The sequence below is a fragment of the Macaca fascicularis genome, chromosome 9 (genome assembly GCF_037993035.2).
Source record: "Macaca fascicularis isolate 582-1 chromosome 9, T2T-MFA8v1.1".
NCBI lineage: Eukaryota > Metazoa > Chordata > Mammalia > Primates > Cercopithecidae > Macaca > Macaca fascicularis.
In genome coordinates this window covers 100,057,381-100,074,773 of record NC_088383.1, presented here as the reverse complement: position 1 = coordinate 100,074,773, position 17,393 = coordinate 100,057,381, and the positions used below count along the sequence as shown (strand labels likewise).

Below are 17,393 nucleotides of genomic sequence, written 5' to 3'. Positions count from 1 at the left end.
GGTCAAAACTAAACACTAGGATTCTTACAAGTGAGATTAGGTTTGAAAATCCGAACGCATCACACATACTGGCCAAAGCAACAATGGCCATGGAAGAACTCTACCAGGTGACCAATTTTAAAATCATTTAGTACATACAGAGATTAGCAGAATTTCCTTTTGTTTATTTATTCATTGATTCAATAGGAATTTACTGAATGCTAGACATTATATTAGGAGTTGGGGATGCAGGGGCCAACAAAACAAAGCCCAAATTCTTATGGAGCCTATACTTTATTTAGGAAGGCAAACAAATAATTTTAGTTAGTGATAAGTGATATTTTTACCTGCCTGCCCCTCCGCCTCCAAAAAAGAAGGTAGAGACAGGGTGCTGGGAGGTAGCAGCTATTTTAAATAAAGTGATCACAGGATAGGACCTCTTAGCAACCCCTAAGTTGGTGACATTTGAGCAGTGTTTTGTTGGATGAATGTACCTGAATCCCGTACTCTCTACCTCTTTTCACCATTACACACAGCTATTAGGATAACATTGCCTTCACGATAGTTCTCACAAAATGTGGGTAAAAGACATTATCAAAATAAATAAATATCTTAAAAAATAAAACCTTAAAAACCTTAAAAAAATAAAAAGCTTAGATATAAAAAGCTTAGCCTAGACCTATTATGTACAATTGAATACTTTGCCTTCTTCCCAAATTTCTTGTCCCCAAAAGGGTTTCTAAATGTCTTCTCAAGTCAAAATAATCTTTGGGAAGACAGGACTGCCTTATTATGCCATGTTGAAGTAGAACACAGAGAAGCTGAATTCCTTCAGAAGATTGCTGGTATTTGCTCTTTTCCCAGGGATGCTAGATAAGTCTCTGAAATTGGGAAAGAGGGAAAGAGGGAAAGAGGGAAAGAAAGAAAGAAAGAAAGAGAGAGAGAGAGAGAGAGAGAAAGAAAGAGAGAGAAAGAGAGAGCGAGAGAGAGAGAGAAACAAGAGTGGAGGGATTTTAAAAGCCTCCATCCTGACATGGAGCTCTGATCCTTGTGGTTCAAGAGGTTTATCATACTCAACGGGTTGGCAATCCTTGGTTGTCTACCAGGCTTGACCAAATAGAGAGGTACGTAACATGCCCAGAACAAGTCCTCACCTGGATCAGCCAAAAAGCTAAGGGTAGGACCCTATCATCCTCTCAGAAGCTATACTAAGCTAGGCTGCTCATGAAAGAGTTGTAGGGCTCAAGCATCCAAAGGTGCACACATTAAAGAGTAAAGTTATGCTAATTGCTTAAGGTCAAAGCAGCCCCAGTACCCAAGAACAGTGATGGGGAATACTAATCTATATTCTAGATCTGGACTGCCCAATACAGTAGTCACTAGCCACATGCGGCTACTAAGCATTAGTTTAAGTTCAGATGTAATGTAAGTATAAGATACACACTAGATTTCAGACATAACAAGAAAAGGTAATCTCAATAATTTTTATATTAATTACATGTTGAAATGACAATATTTTAGACATTGGGTTAAATACATTATTAAAATTAATTTTACTTGTTTCTTTTTTAGTGTGGCTACTAGAAAATTTTAAATTATACACATGGTTCACATTTTATCTCTACTGAAGGGTGCTATTCTAGATGGAGACAGAATCCCTCCTATCAAGAGGTGAATTGATTTTCACACCAACAACTGAGATAGGGTATCTTATTCCACTTTTGCTGGTGAAAAGAGGTTTCAATAGGCCCAGTCACCTGCCTATTCTGGTGAATGGCAGCACAAAGACCTAAATCCAGGTTTTCTGATGTGAATTTTTGTTTGTTTATTTTTTAGATGGAGTCTCACTCTGTCGCCTAGGCTAGAGTGCAGTGACATGATCTCGGCTCACTGCAACCTCTGTCTCCCGGGTTCAAGTGATTCTCCTGCCTCAGCCTCCCTAGTAGCTGGGATTACAGGTGCCCACCACCACGCCTGGCTAATTATTTGTATTTTTAGTAGAGATGGGGTTTTGCCATGTTGGCCAGGCTGGTCTCGAACTCCTGGCCTCAAGTAATCCACCCATCTTGACCTCCCAAAGTGCTGAAATTACAGGTGTGAGCCACTGCACCCAGCCTTAATGTGAATTTTTGAAAACATTTTTTTTCAGAGGCTAATACCAAAAACTGTTTTTCCTGACAATGTTTTTTTTTTTCAGATAGTTTTAGTAAAAGACAACTTTAAGATGCTGAACAATGTAATATTCTGACTTGCTTTCTTTTTCATTTGGATGGTTTGGTGGTAGTTGTCATTATTGTTATTATCATAGTTAACATTTAATGGGTTTATGTACCAGGCATTATCTTAAATATGCACATGTATTCAACATATTATGTCCATGTATATCCTAACCAACATGTATTTAATCCAATACAGTTTAATAATCTAATCCTTACTACATTCCTATTAATTAGATAGCATTTGGCCTCTTATAAAAAATTGAGTAGAGAATTTAAGCAAGTTGTCTAAAATTATGAAGCTAATAAGTGGTTAAACCCAATATTTGAATCCATTTTCTTAACCAAAGTATGTGTGATACATTTTCTTCACACTTTATTTACATAGATCTACAATATATATAAAAAGAATGTCTTATCCCTTATTTTAGGAGCCTTAAACATGTCTAGTTGTACAATTAGATCTCCTTTTAAACAGTCTATAGCCCTTTTCGTAGTTTATTTGTTCCTTTAAAGAAAAAAATCTCTAGAAGATACATCTCCCACATGGCTTTTAAGAACTGTTAAATAAAGCACAACCTTATGTAAATTAGAACCTGAGGAAATCCAGGCTTGAAGTTCGGTGAAACTGGGAAAAAGCAAAATGAAGATTTGGTTTCCCTTAGATGCTTAAAAAACTTCTCATTACTACAAAACTCACCTCTAATTCTTAGTTTATAATTTGAAGTCCATACTAGCAGTACAGCACATTTTAAAAATATCTTAAAGATTTAATGCCAAACTCTCTAACTGCTCAACCGCTGTAGTGGTTAACCCAATTGGTCCAAGAATGATGTTAAAAAGGTCCTAGTCTAAGGTTAAGACTCTGTATGCAGACCAAGTACAGTCTTCATTCTCAACAGCTACTCCACACAGATTCTATACCCATAAGAAACACCTGGGTCAGAAAGGGAGTTAGGCTCACCAAAGATGTCCTCAGGTGGGCAAACACTTAAGCAACAACTTAGCTAACATTTAATGAGCACTAATCAAATATCAGGTTTGGGCTCAGAACTTTGTATGGATTATAGTATGGACAGTTACTATCCTCCTTTGGCAAATGAGGAATGTAGTGCTGGACAGCCTGAGTAGGCTGCTCCCAGCTGCACAGCTGTGCAGCAGAGATGGTATCCATCCCCGGGCTGCGCAGCTCCAGGCCTAAAATCCAAGCCACTATGCAATGCATCCTAGAATTAATAACATTTGGTCCCTGGCATCAAAATAAATTCATATAATATATATACTTATTATTTATTATTCTTTCTTTCTTTCTTTGAGACAGAAAGCAAGCCTGGTCATCCAGGCTGGAGTGCAGTGGCATGATCATGGTTCACTGCAGCCTCAAACTCCTGGGCTCAAGTGATCCTCCTGCTTCAGCCTCCTGAGTAGTTGGGACTACAGGCATGGGCCACTGTATTAGTCCGTTTTCACGCTGCTGATAAAGACATACCTGAGACTGGGCAATTCACAAAAGAAAGAGGTTTATTGGACTTACAATTCCAAATGGCTGGGGAGGCCTCACAATCATGGCAGAAGGCAAGGAGGAGCAAGTAACATCTTATGTGGATGGCAGCAGGCAAAAAGAGAGAGTTTGTGCAAGGGAACGCCTCTTTTTAAAACCACCAGATCTCATGAGACTTATATTCACTATTCATGAAAGACCTGCCCCCATGATTCAATTACCTCCCACTGGGTTCCTCCCGCAACACATGGAAATTGTGGGAGTTACACTTCAATTTGAGATTTGGGTGGGGACACAGCCAAACCATATCGGCCACCATACCTGGCTAATTTTTTTAATTTTTGTAGAGACAGGATCTCGCCACATTGCCCAGGCTGGTCTCAAACTCCCGCAATAAAGGGATCCTCCTGCCTCAGTCACTCAAAGTCCTGGGATTAGCCAGCATGCCTCGCCCTTTATATTTACCTAATCATGGACATCATTAAACTTTCACCTCATGTTTACTAAGTGAATTCCCTACTTTTACTGTTTCTTAGATTTGAACTAGGTTGTTGGACAAATTAATAGAGAAATGGCCACTGCATTATCTAAAGTAGTGGTTCTAAAATTTAAATGGGCATCATGATCACTAATTAGAATTTTTAAAGAATTGACTCACAGGCTCCATCCCAGACCAATTAATTCAGAATATCTAGGAGATTAGCACCAGGACTATAACTCTACAAAACCCTCTCACAGATGCAGCCAAAAGATAACTGGGAAACACTGGCCACGGCAGCCGAGGAGGTAGTCACAAAAATCTGACTGACTAGTACCATTGTTAGGCTGCCGATTCCAGGATTTGGCTCTCTGCTAAACCATCATTAGAGGTCACTTTATTATCACCATTAAGAAACCACTACGACAGGACAAAAAATAATTAAAGAATTTGTGATCGATGTACTCTCTCCCTATAATGCAGATATACATGAAAAACCAAGGTAGTATAGCATAGTTGTTCCAGATAATCTTGAGGCAGACTGCCTAGGTCTGAATCCCAGTTCTGCCATTAGGCAAACTACTTTGTGTTTCTGTGTACAAAGGAGATAACAAAGGTACCTATCTCACAGGGTTCTTGTGAGGCTTAAAGGAGATAATAGATATAAAGTTTACTGGTTTACAGTGTCTGGTAACTTCTAAGTATTCAATAAATGTGAGCTCTACCATAAATTAGATCACTGGATGAGCATAAAATGATAAGGAGAATCAGCATCAGAATACTGAATAATACCAGACTGTGATTAGTTTGATGCACTAATTATAAATAACGGATATCGTCCTGATGGAACTTGAAATGCCTATCATTCACTGGTATTAATTCCCTGCCTCCATTTCTACCCTAGTGATAGTTTGCAACTCAAGTTTGAAGTTTAAGATACATTGCTTCACCTGAATAGGAAGAGCCTATCTTTTGTATGTAGGACACTTCTTTTACTAGGGTAGGGTGAGGTGGGTGTCCAAGATTGACCAATGCTTTTCTACTATGCATTCTTTCCTTCGCTTTATGTTTATGTTAAAAGTAAACATATGTTTAAATTCAAGTACAGTCCCACTGCTTTAGAAGCTATCTTGCTTTGTCTCTTCCCAATTACTTTGCATATAGCTGTTCTGATGCACTATTACATGTTGATTTCATAGTTGAACTATTATAGAATTATCCTATTTCCTATTTTCAAGTTCTTGAGGGTGTCTACACAAAAGGTACAAGGTCATTTGTTGTTGCTATCTTAGACGTATGTGTGGTACCCCCAGGTCTCTTATGTATCACAGAGAGTGAGCCTCCCAGCTTTGATGTCAAAATATACAAATTTCTGCTCTTGAGTGCTAATTCTGCTATCACTGGCGATAAAACAATAATACTATTTTCTCTCATGTATTTAAGTGTCTTCATTCATTAGTAATGCTCTGTTTATTAAAACTGACCAAAGGCTGACTTCCTTTGCTAAAATCTTTTGGATGTGTCATTATCTGTCAACTTAGAATATTTTTTCTTCCTTCCTTAAGCAATTCACAATCTTCATACACATTTCTTGATAATGCTCATTTTATATATATTTTTGTCTTGAAAACTCTTATCTGTTAATAGTTTATAAGTAAACTGTGGTCATGTTCAAAGAGAAGAGGCATCAGTTTCCTGCTTTTGATACCTATTCTTACATGTGAAACTAACACTAATTTTAAAAATCCAGAATAGGTGTAATTTGCTTCCATGCATCTTCTTGTTTTATTTATATAATGAACTAATTTTTCTCTTGTTATGTATGTGTATGTATGTATATATATATTTTCTCTTATGTATGTGTGTGTATGTATTATATGTATTATATAATGTGCCATATATTGGCACATTTCTTTCAAAGGCCTACATGAGTTGCAATTTCACAGAGAACCGTAAGGACAGCATTATCTTCTACTGAGTAGAACACTTTATTCTTTTTTTTGCTAAGACAAAGCAACAGGCAGTGAAGCACACCTTGCCTGAACAGGGTTAGGAAACAGCCTGGGGGGTTAAGCATGGTCTGGGGATCTTAGACTGAGGAAGCCAGGAGACCCTGAAAGGTCTACGAAGGTAGAAAAGGTTACCCTACTTCTGTAGGTTGACTTGTAGAGTCATGTGGGACCCCCAAGGTCATAGAGGCTGGTAGTTCAGTGAGTGCTGCGATGGCCTCATTCCCCTTCTTACCAATATAAATTTCATGATCAATCAAAATAATCAATTCCTCACACATACCCTTGATAGCATCACTCTTTTGTACTTCGACTCCCCTTCCCCTCTCTTCTTTGGTCATACTTGCTTAACTAAACTCTAATCCTGGCTAACTCTATCTAACTCTCTATATACTCTGCCTCTACAAGACTACAGTGGAACTTTGTGGAAGAAAAGCATGCAACCATGCTGACTGGTCTCTCACCTTACATTCATGACCATGAACCTCAAGTGAATCCTTCATCTGCCAGGCTGTCATACTCAATGCCCCAAGTCCATTACGCTTCTTGCCAGTATTTCATACCTTCTCCTCTCTCTTCAAACCCCTCAATATATCCTCCTCCATCCTCACTCTCCACTGAGGACCTCACTTTCTACTTTACTGAAAACAAGAGGAAATAAAATAACTGAAACAAACATAACTTTTACCACCACACCTATTCACCTACTAGCATCTATACTTTGTGTTGTTGTCTGTTTCCAGAACTTCATGTACCTATCTGAAGCCATCCTCCACCCTATATGCCAGATCCTGTCACCATGACCTAAGAACATTGATCCAGTAATTGTCCCCTTTCACTTACATCTTTTGCCATCTACTGAAGATTCTTAATGACATTTAAACATATTTCCCCAGCTCAAAAAGAACCCTATGAAACCACTTCTGTTGACCCTACTTCCCCTATTAGCTATTTATTTGCTTTCTTTTGCAGTAAAACTCCTAGAGATACTGGCACTTATTCTCTTTAATTCATCTCTTCCCATTCTTTTTTCACTTTTTCTTTACTTTTATATTAAGATTAAATACTTATGTATTCATAGTATAATATTCAAAACCAGAAAATAAAAAATTTTCCATCTGCTGACATTATCCAGACTTTTGCTCCTACCACTCCATTGAAACTGCACTTGAAAAGACCACCATGACCTATGCATTACTAAATCTAGAGGTCTATTCTCAACCTCATCTTAACCCACTTAACACAGTTGATCCCACCTCCTCAACACTATGTGTTTACTTTGCCTTCCAGGACCCACTCTTCCCATTGTCCTCCTATCTCACTCATTTCTCCTTTTCTTCCTGATAAGTAGTTGACACAGTGGTACCCCAGGGCTCAGTCCTTGGTCCTCCCTTCAAACTTTCATTGTTTAAATAATGATCCATATGCTGCTCCTTCCAGGAGTCATAAGTCCAACTCTCAAATGGACATGTCCATTTTAATATGTTATAGCTTACATTCCTTTTTCTTTTCATGACCCACATATAATTCATTAGCAAATATGAATTTACCTTCAAAACCTATTAAGATTCTGATCACTTTTTACCACCACCTTGATGCAAGCCATTACCATTTCCTGCCTGGATTACTGCAGTGGCCTCCTAACAGGTCTGCTTTCAACATACTAGTCTGAGTGATTCTTTTAAACATAAATCAGATCATATAATTCTTATTATATGATCCTGCCTGAAATGGATCTTCATTTCTCTCAGAGTAAAAGCAAAATCCTTAAGATGGCTCTACAAGAACTGTGTCATGTGCCTGTGGCCATGCCCATCCCCATCACCTCTAACACTCCTTCACTCACTGCTGTCCAGCCATATGGGACTCAGGTCATTTCTCAACAAGTCAGTCACACTCCTGCTTTAGAGTCTTTAATCTTGCTATTCCCTCTACCAGAAACACCTCTCCCCTCACATATCTGGCTAACTCCTTTACCTGGTCTTTGTTCAGAAGTCACTCTCTTAATGAGGCCTACCCTGAACACAAGTTTACTTGAAATTGTTAACACCTCACTGGCCAATTTCCTTTACTCAGCTTGACTTTCCCCTTTTCTACAGTATTTATCACCTAATATAATACACACTATGATTTGTTTATTGCCTACAAGGTTGCTTGATGAGTCTCAAGTGCCTAGAATTGTATCTGGAAGACAAAATGCTTTGTAATGATTTATAATATAAATGAGAACACAATGGTTAGGAGTACTAAAGGGAACCAAAATTGTAGACCCTACACGTGTTACTATTGCAGTCAAGTCAGAAAGCAGCTTACATTTTCAACTAAAGCAAGGGAGGAGACTGAGTTTACTAGTAATTTTTTTGACAATTAAAGTAAGTTAGGCCAGGTACTGGTGGCTCGTGCCTGTAATTACAACACTATGGGAGGCTGAGGTGGGAGGATTGCTTGAGTCCAGGAGTTCGAGACCAGCCTGGGCAACATGGTGAGATCCCGTCTCTAAAATAAAAAAGGCTGGGCACGGTGGCTGACACCTATAATCCTAGCACTTTGGGAGGTTGAGGCAAATTGATTACTTGAGCCCAGGAGTTCAAGACCAGCCTGGGCAACATGTCCAAACCCTGTCTCTACAAAAAAAATACAAAAAAACTAGCTGGGCATGGTGGTGCACACCTGTAACACAGCTACTCAGAAAGCTGAGGTAGGAAGATCACTTGAGCCTGTGGGGGATGGAAGCGGGGTAGGGAGGTTACAGTGAGCCGAGATTTTGCCACTGCACTCCAGCCTGGGCAACAGAGTGAGACCTTGTCTCTAAATAAATAAATAAATAAATAAGTTAGTTCAATATAAACTAAAATATAACATTGATCATTTTCTATTAATTGAATGTCAGTGGTTCTGACATTATATATTCATATATGTATATACGAATACATATATATTCTGAGAAAATATAGCTTTGCTCACTGGTTTTAACATTTTTGATATAATACTGGTAAAAACCAGTACATATAAAACATCAGTAGTTGTGAAGTCTTCAGAATATCTAAATGAAAATTATCTTTTGTCTTTTTTATGAAGTTAGACTAATTGTCTATAATGCTTATATTGAACCCTTGTGCTAGACTCTTAAACATATCTGTATACTGATGATTTCTAACCATGAATATTTTTGTATTTTAGGTTACATACTTTTTCTCAACCCGACACTGATATCAGTCCCAACTCATTCTGACCAAGATATATTCTTATAAGTCAATATAGAAGATTTTACTTTTTTACTTCTGTTATCCTTTGGTTTTGTGCTTTAGTGTCCACTATTGACGCTTTGTTCGACTATTTAAACATTCCCTGCTATCTAATTCATAGTTTCAAAAGCTGAAAGAACTATACACATAATTCTTCTTTAACATTACTACTAATAATAGATGACACTGAGATTAAGACCTACAATTATTCTTATTTTTAAAAAGTCATCAAAATGAACACTATAATCACTTTCATGAATGAATGACTAGTTTCTGCCAAAATACTGTTTGAAATATGTAACATCAGTATACCAATGACATCGTTTCTAGTTATCTTAAAACATCATATTTGTACCTACTGAGAGTATAAATATAATTTCTATTTTGGTCTTTTTTATTCCAAAATATGTTTTTTATTCTTATTAAGAATACATTATTGGAAATTCAATTTATATCTTTTTTTCATTAAAATGGCTATTCATTCAGAATAATAAATGCGGATCAGTATTGGGTACATAACAGTTACATAGTCAGGAAAACACAGAAGAGGTTTATTTTATAAATATTAACTAGAATTTTAAATTAACATGTTGCTTAAAAAAATTTTAGAAAATAAAGCTAAGCAGAAAGAAGAAAAATAAAATTAGGAAAATGTCATAACATATATGATGTAGATGTACTTGAGTCACATATCCAGGATTCAGAACTCAGCTTTAGCACTTACTGGCTGTTACTTAACCTTTCTCAGTCTTACCTCCAGAATAAGAATCTGAAATATTCTTCCCTTAAACCTTTTCATAGATTGATCCTATTATTTTAGTTCCTGCTCAGATGGCCACTCCCAAGAAAGACCTTTCTGTTTTTAACTCATAGCATTTTTCATGCATAGCACCTGAAATTCCACTTTACTTGCTTATTGTCTGTCTGTCCTATTAGAACATTAAGTTCTAGGAGGGCACAGACTATGCCTGTTCTATTTATTGCTGTGTTGCAGTGGCTAGAATAATGACTGGCACATGTAAAAGTTAATGAACATTTGTTGATGCTTAAATAATACCACCTAACTAGAAGGGTTCTTGGTTGGGTAAAATAAAACAATGAAATGTAAAGCTCATGATGCTCCATATAACAAACATTCAATAAAACAATAGCTAGTATTTCATTCCTTTATTAGCATTTATTTTAACAACTCTATGATTAAAAGTACAAACTGCCTACCTTAAAGGATGCTAGTATTATAAATGTCTGGTCCAGAGCAGTGCTTCTTAAACTTTAGTGTACCAGAGAATCACCTGCAGGGCTCGTTACTAAAGATTTCTGGCCTTCTCTCCGGAGATTCTGACTCAGTAAGTCTACAGAGAAGCCCCAAAATTTGTGCTTCTATCTAATAAGTTCCCAGGTGATGTCGCTGATGGTGGATGCAGCTAATTCAGAGATTTCACTTTGAGTAGCATGTGTATGTAGTGCAAGATTTTAAAATATTGAATATCAGAGCATCATGAGTTCTCTGTACCTTAAGTACTTGTGTATTTGTATTTGTTCAAAAACAATAAATAGTTGGTAGTACTTAAATTCTGTCATCTTATGGTTATTCCTTCTTACATATTACCACATAAAATTGCTGAGTCTCTTATCACATCAACTATATTATCAATTAATCCTTCTTTGTAGAAGTTAAAAAATAAGTATAACAATGTGTTTTTGCAAAGAATTTATTCTTAGGTTAGGGATTACTGCCATAATCTCTGAAGAGCAGAAAGAGGAAAGAAAGCTTTCCTTTTCTGTACCACAGAATTCTGTCTATAAACATCCTTTTTTTTTTTCTGAGGAAAGAATCACTAGATTCTTAGAGGGGCCTCTGACCACAAAAGGGTTAAGAACCAATACACTGTACTGGTCACATTTGAGCTGCTGGAACAAAGCTTCTTTGTCCTTAAAGTAAAAAGTCTTTCATTTTAAATCAACAACCTATACCACACCCAGCAGATACACTCTAAGCAGCTTTAAAGTTTCTCTTTTCACCAGGGTCACCTGGTGAAAGAGACAGAACATCCCTTAATCTAGGGCCATCAATTTCTAGTCCCCAGTCCAGAGTCTCTCCCTCTCCCTAAGACCCCAAAGATTCCTACGCAGATCCTAGGTGACAGTTTTTCTAAATTTGTGATTCCTAACCAACATTGCCTATATGCGTTTCAGGTTACCTATCACTGCATTTGAATCTTTGAAAGGAAAAATACACAATAAAATAACTTACTAGCCATGCATTTATTCATTTAAGATTTTATTGAGACACTTAACCCAAATCTACACGTGGTAGGGCACGTTTTAAAGGGGATGAGTTTTAAAGGATGGGTAACTGCTAGCTGGGCACAGAGGAGGCATTCATTTCAAGGAGAGCAAACAGTTGAACCAAGTATTTATATGTGTGAGTGTTAGGTGGTAGGGGAGGAAGTGGTAGGCAGAAACCAGTTACCACTAAGTAGCTTTAATGTATCCTGAGGTCAACAGGATACCTTTAGGAAATTTTAGGGTGGGTTAAGAGTGATAATGATAAAGACAGTAAGCTGTTTTTAATTATTACCACTTGGACACAGTTAAGAATGTGCAGCAGTGGCTTTGGTGAGATGTAATAAGAACCTGAATGAGAACAGTAACAGAGGGATGAAACTAAAGGGACCGATTTGAGAACTATTAAGGAGAGAGACCAGCAGGACTTTGCCCAGTTTTGTGAGGGTAGAGTCAAGCACGTAGCATATTTCTTGCTTGGATAACTGAGCGCTGGCATCCCATTTGATCATTCGTAGATATGCTGAGTTTCAGGTGGCTTCAGGACATCCAAGTGGACATCCAGTAGGATTCTGCAGCTGAGAAGAAAAGTGTAAGCCAAAAATAGATTTGAGAGGCCTCAGCATAGGTAGCTGAAGTCTCAGGATACATGAGTTCACACAGGAAAAAAAAAATACATCTAAATACATGTGTTAGAAATTTCTTCTTGGCATATAAGTTTGCTCAATAGTGTACATATTTCACATTTATCTTATTTACCACTGTACCCCCAGTGGCTAGCAAAGTGCTGATATGTAATTACTTAGTTTAAATAACGAAATAATTATTTGTACAAAAATTATGTGTTTATTTCTTTTGGTTTGTTAGGCTATTAAAATTATCTCACAGCCATGTAAACCATGGTTAATGTGGATTTAGTTCATCTAGTATTAAGTGATCATTTAAAGCTAAAACTCATTTGTGTTTGAATATTTTAACTCATTTAAAAATTTTATCTATTTATCAAATGTCCCTGGCCTACTGAAGGGAAGAAGTATTAGTAGGTGAAAAGAGTCTAAAGATATGGTTTTTATGATGCTGATTTGATCATGTGATCAAATGTGATCATGTGATATGATGACATGATTTTTTGCATCTCCTGGCAGGACCCTGGGCTGCCCCACCATCTCTACCTCCTATTTCCTTTTGACGAGCTCACTTTTCGGGCCCTTCTTTCTACATCTACCTACATCTACAGAGCAGCCCAGCAGTGCTGGCTCCAGAATTTCTCTCTGAGAGAGTGGGGAAGCACCAACCTATCTGGTTTGAGATGGAGAAAAGAGTTGAAATGCACTTGCATAGTCATCTGAAAGAAGATTGAAGTAACTTCATTTACCCCTATCAAAGCAGAGGGAGCTACTAATAATCCCTGCCTCCGGCCCATATGTAGTCCTCTGCACCACTACTTAAGGGTTACTATCTGTCTGAGATGGTATATGATCTGTAGCTTTAGGAATTTCACAAAACACGAGTTTCTTCTGCATATCATTCTGCTCCAGTATCCTGATACACATCTGCTATTATATCACCCCCTGTCATTCCTCATTGCACTTAACAGCATCTTTTTGTTTTCTTTGTTTGTTTGTTTTTTACATTTCTTAACTTGATTACTCTTTCTTCACTTGACCAGAGAGTACAGAAGGGCAGGTTCTACGTCTGGTTTTGCACACCAATAATAAAGCTTTATTTATGTATTTCACACTTGAATAGTAAGAACACCTTATATTTTCTTATGAGTCTCCATAAAAACTAGCATTTACTCATTCTTTATAGCATCATAATATCATAGACTTTGTATAAGATACGTAAGTTACTCTTTGTATTTGCCTAAGTCAAGATGTAAAATATTATATGGTACGACAACGTCACTTAACATTTCTCACTTTCTGCCTTTCCCATTTGGTTATTTAATTTTATACCCATCCCAAATCACAGAACAACTGTATCTATCCTCCATTATATATGAGAAAACCTTGTAGAAAAGTTGAAACCCAGGATATCACCACATATCAAAGACCCAACCAAAGGCTGAGGAATACTGCTTTGCAGTACAATTTATGTTATCAATATTTGTTTGTATTTATATTGAGGCTTATAGGCAAAAACTATCCCATTTGCAAGTGGGATATATTTGTATAAATATAGATTTGTATTTGTTTGTATACAAATATTTCTAACAAGGGATACCTTGCAAGTGGGATAGTTTTCACCTATAAGCTTCAATATAAATACAAACAACATAGAAATCAAAGGACCTGACAGTATATAAAGATTAGGGCTACCGGAATCCTCAAGAGACGCAATGGAGTACCTGACTCCATCATTTACTCTACTTTTTGTGTTCTCTGTTGATGATAAAGGCCACATTTGGGACTTACCATTGTATTTAAATCACATTTCTACAATGTTCATTCTCTCTTACTAAAGGGGCTTGATGGCCACCAAGGGATCTTTCAGGCCAGGATGACATGTGCAGTTAAACTGTCATTTAATTTACCCCTTTAGGCTTTAAATTGCTGTTGAGAATATATATATATACACATATATATGTGTGTGTGTGTGTGTATATATATGTGTGTGTGTATATATATATATACACCCTTTGCTTATAAGCTAATTGTTTATACTTCTATAATCTTTTGTTTTCCTTTTTTCAAAAAAGTTATAGTTAAATTGGGATTTCACTATGACCCAAAGAAAATTTTCTTCCAAAGGACATATATAAAATTTGCAGTATATAGATAGAAATGGGAGAGTTTGTGCTTTCTTCTCATCATCCAGAGTTGGCAGTTTTTGCTGGATGAATCCAAAAATTAAAAACAATGAACAAATGTTCAAAGAAGCAAAACAAAACACACTGTGGACTGGCTCCAGGTTCCACGCTTGGTGCAATGAGAAACAGGGAAGTAGAAGATAAAGTCCCCACTCTAGGGTAGCCAATTGTTTCTTCCTTCAAAGTATGTCCACAATACAACCACCATTCTCCACCTCCATTTCATATCTTATAGCCTTGGTTGAAGGCCCCATAATCTTTTAGCTTTCCTACAGTAATAGGCGTCTAACTGATTTGCTGTTCCTTGACCTGGCCAAGTGTATTTCCATCTCAAGGCCTCTGTACTTGATTTTCCCTTTACACAGACTGCTCTTCCCATATATCCACAGAGTCCTTCATTCCCTTCAGGTTTCTGTTCAAATGTCATCATATCAAAGAGACTGACCCACTATAAAATAACTCCATGTCTCCTATCTACAATCGGGCTTTGTTCCTTTTCATACTACTTATCACTAACATGGCATTTTTAAAAATTAGTTTTCCTATTAGAATTATACTTCTTGAGCAGAGACTTTTTTACTATCTTGTGCCCTTCTGTATCCTCTGTGCCCCAGCACAGTGCCTGACACACAGAAAGTACTCAATAAATGTCTGTTCAATGGTAGTTAATTATTAACTGTTCAAGTTAAATAACAATACAGGGCAACAGCAAATTAGTAATACAAGATAGTACATAGTTAACTGCTAATTGAATAAGATGTGCCAGTAATACCCCAAAGGAGTATACATCAGCATCACTTGGGGAGCTTTTCCAAAATATACATGCCCAGACCTTACCACAAGACCCACTTTATCTCCCCAGGCAGGGTCCTGAGCATGTGTATGCTTAAATAGCTTCCCAGATGATTCTATTTTTTATTGTGGTAAAATAAATATAACATAAAATTTGCCATTTCAACCATTTCCAGATTATTCCATCTAGCATCCATTTAAAACTACTGCTATAACATTATGTCAGTTCAGCAGAGCAAGAATAGCTGAAAAAAAAAAGGCTTACCAAAAAAAAAAAAAAAAAGGTACTATGGTATATTAAAGAACATGGGTTCTGGAGTTGACTATAAGTCCACCACTCATTAGCTATGAGACTAGACAAGTTACTTAACTGTTAGTTTCCACATCCATAAAATGAAGATAATTTCTATACCTGCTCTCTCCCCCTACATCTACTCCAAACTGCTCCCAGGTCATTGTAAAGCTAAGATGAAATCAAGTATATCTCTATTTTGGTGCACATACTAGGCATTAAACTAAAACTTACTGGAATTACTTTCACTGAAATAAAAAATGAAATCATGCTGGCAGAAACACAAAGAGTATGTGTAATCTTGGCATAAGTGGCAGTAAAAAATGTCTCTTCCTCTTCCAATGGGACAATTGAGAATGAAATCTGCTAGGAGCTCCACAGGTAAGACACTACTAGAACAGTGATTCTCAAACTTAAGCATGCTTCAGAATCACCTGGAGGGCTTGTTAAAACAGATTACTGGGCCCACTCTCAGAGTCTCTGGTTCATTAAGTCTAAGGTAGGGCCTGATAATCTGCATTTCTAACAAGTTCCTAGAACTTGTGATGACACTAGTGCTGCTAGTCTAGGAATCACACTTTGAGAACCAGCGAATTAAGAGTCTGCATATCCTAAAAGAATCTCTGAGATTAATTCCTTGAGTATAATTTTTTTAAAATAAAAAACCTGAAATAGTTCACCTGAAAAAACCATAACTGATAATATGCTTATGATTTTTAGAATATTTTACAATGTGATAAAAGTCAACTACTGAGATTCAAATAACAAAAGCAAAATTTCATGCCACTGGCATCCCAATGACAACTATTCTGAAAATTAATTCAAAGTTAAAATAATTCTTAGAATACTCATTTCTTAAAAGTTACAACATAGATAAAAACAAAACATGGCAATTTTAAAGGAATAAATGTACATATAAACTTTGACGCGTAAAATAACCTAAACGAACACTTACATGTATGGAGGCATTCCGTCACTGTTGTTGGCTTGATCAGATACCCTTTACAGATATAGCAGGTAATGTAAGGATTAAAATCTTTCACCAAGTGTTTCCTTTGGGTAGCCATTCGTGGCTAGTGAAGTCTGGCTTTATGAGTTCGGGCAAAGAGGGGTCCTAAGTAGATGAAAGTCTGATCCCAGGAGCTAGTACGTCGTTCCCAGTAGGATGTCCTGAGGCATGAGAATTAGCATCCAGATTTATCAGGAGATCGTTGATCATCACTCCTTTTGGTGGTTCTGCTTTCCCATGTCTGTTTCCAAAATCATTTCAAAAAGATGAGAGAAAAAGGCGTCAAACTCCTCATAATGTATTAATGTCATTCTATTAACAGCAAGTGTTACATGTTCCCAATTGGGTGAATAGGTGAATAGAACATAACCTTCATTGTATCATTAACTTGCAAATTTGCTATAATTTAATTCAGAATAATGACAAATTCATCCAGTTCTGGAACCTCACCTATCACCTCTATACTAATGACACCCCAAGCTATTAACTACAGTTTGGTATCTTTACCTCTTCGCTAATGCATTTTAACTCTCTGCTTGACTGCTCTATTAGAAGTCCCTGCCAATACAAGTTAGAAGATTAAAAAGTGAAGTCATTATCCTCCCTTTCAAAATAGTCCCCACTTCCATTTTGAACCCTACATCCAGTTACGAGTCAAATCAAGTTGATACAAGTTGCTCCACTTGTATATCACCTCTCCACCTGCAGTCCATCTTATATTCTGTTACCAGACACATTTTATTCTGTGACACTTGGTCTTCTTATCAACGAATG

The 17,393-nt window shown here is 36.9% G+C and overlaps 1 protein-coding gene across 4 annotated transcripts in view; it reads right to left on the bottom strand.

Moving 5' to 3' along the window:
* Nucleotides 1-16,862, bottom strand: part of PCGF5 (polycomb group ring finger 5) — a 73,801-nt gene extending 56,939 nt beyond the window's left edge. For all 4 annotated transcript variants that reach the window (XR_010578027.2, XM_045361187.3, XM_045361188.3 and 1 more), the window contains exon 1: nt 16,566-16,862. Coding sequence is in view for 3 of the 4 variants with exons in the window: in XM_045361187.3 (XP_045217122.2) it covers nt 16,566-16,677 (112 nt within the window). In the remaining variant the exon portion in view is untranslated. The remainder of the gene's footprint in view (nt 1-16,565) is intronic.
* Nucleotides 16,863-17,393: the final 531 nt, after the last annotated feature.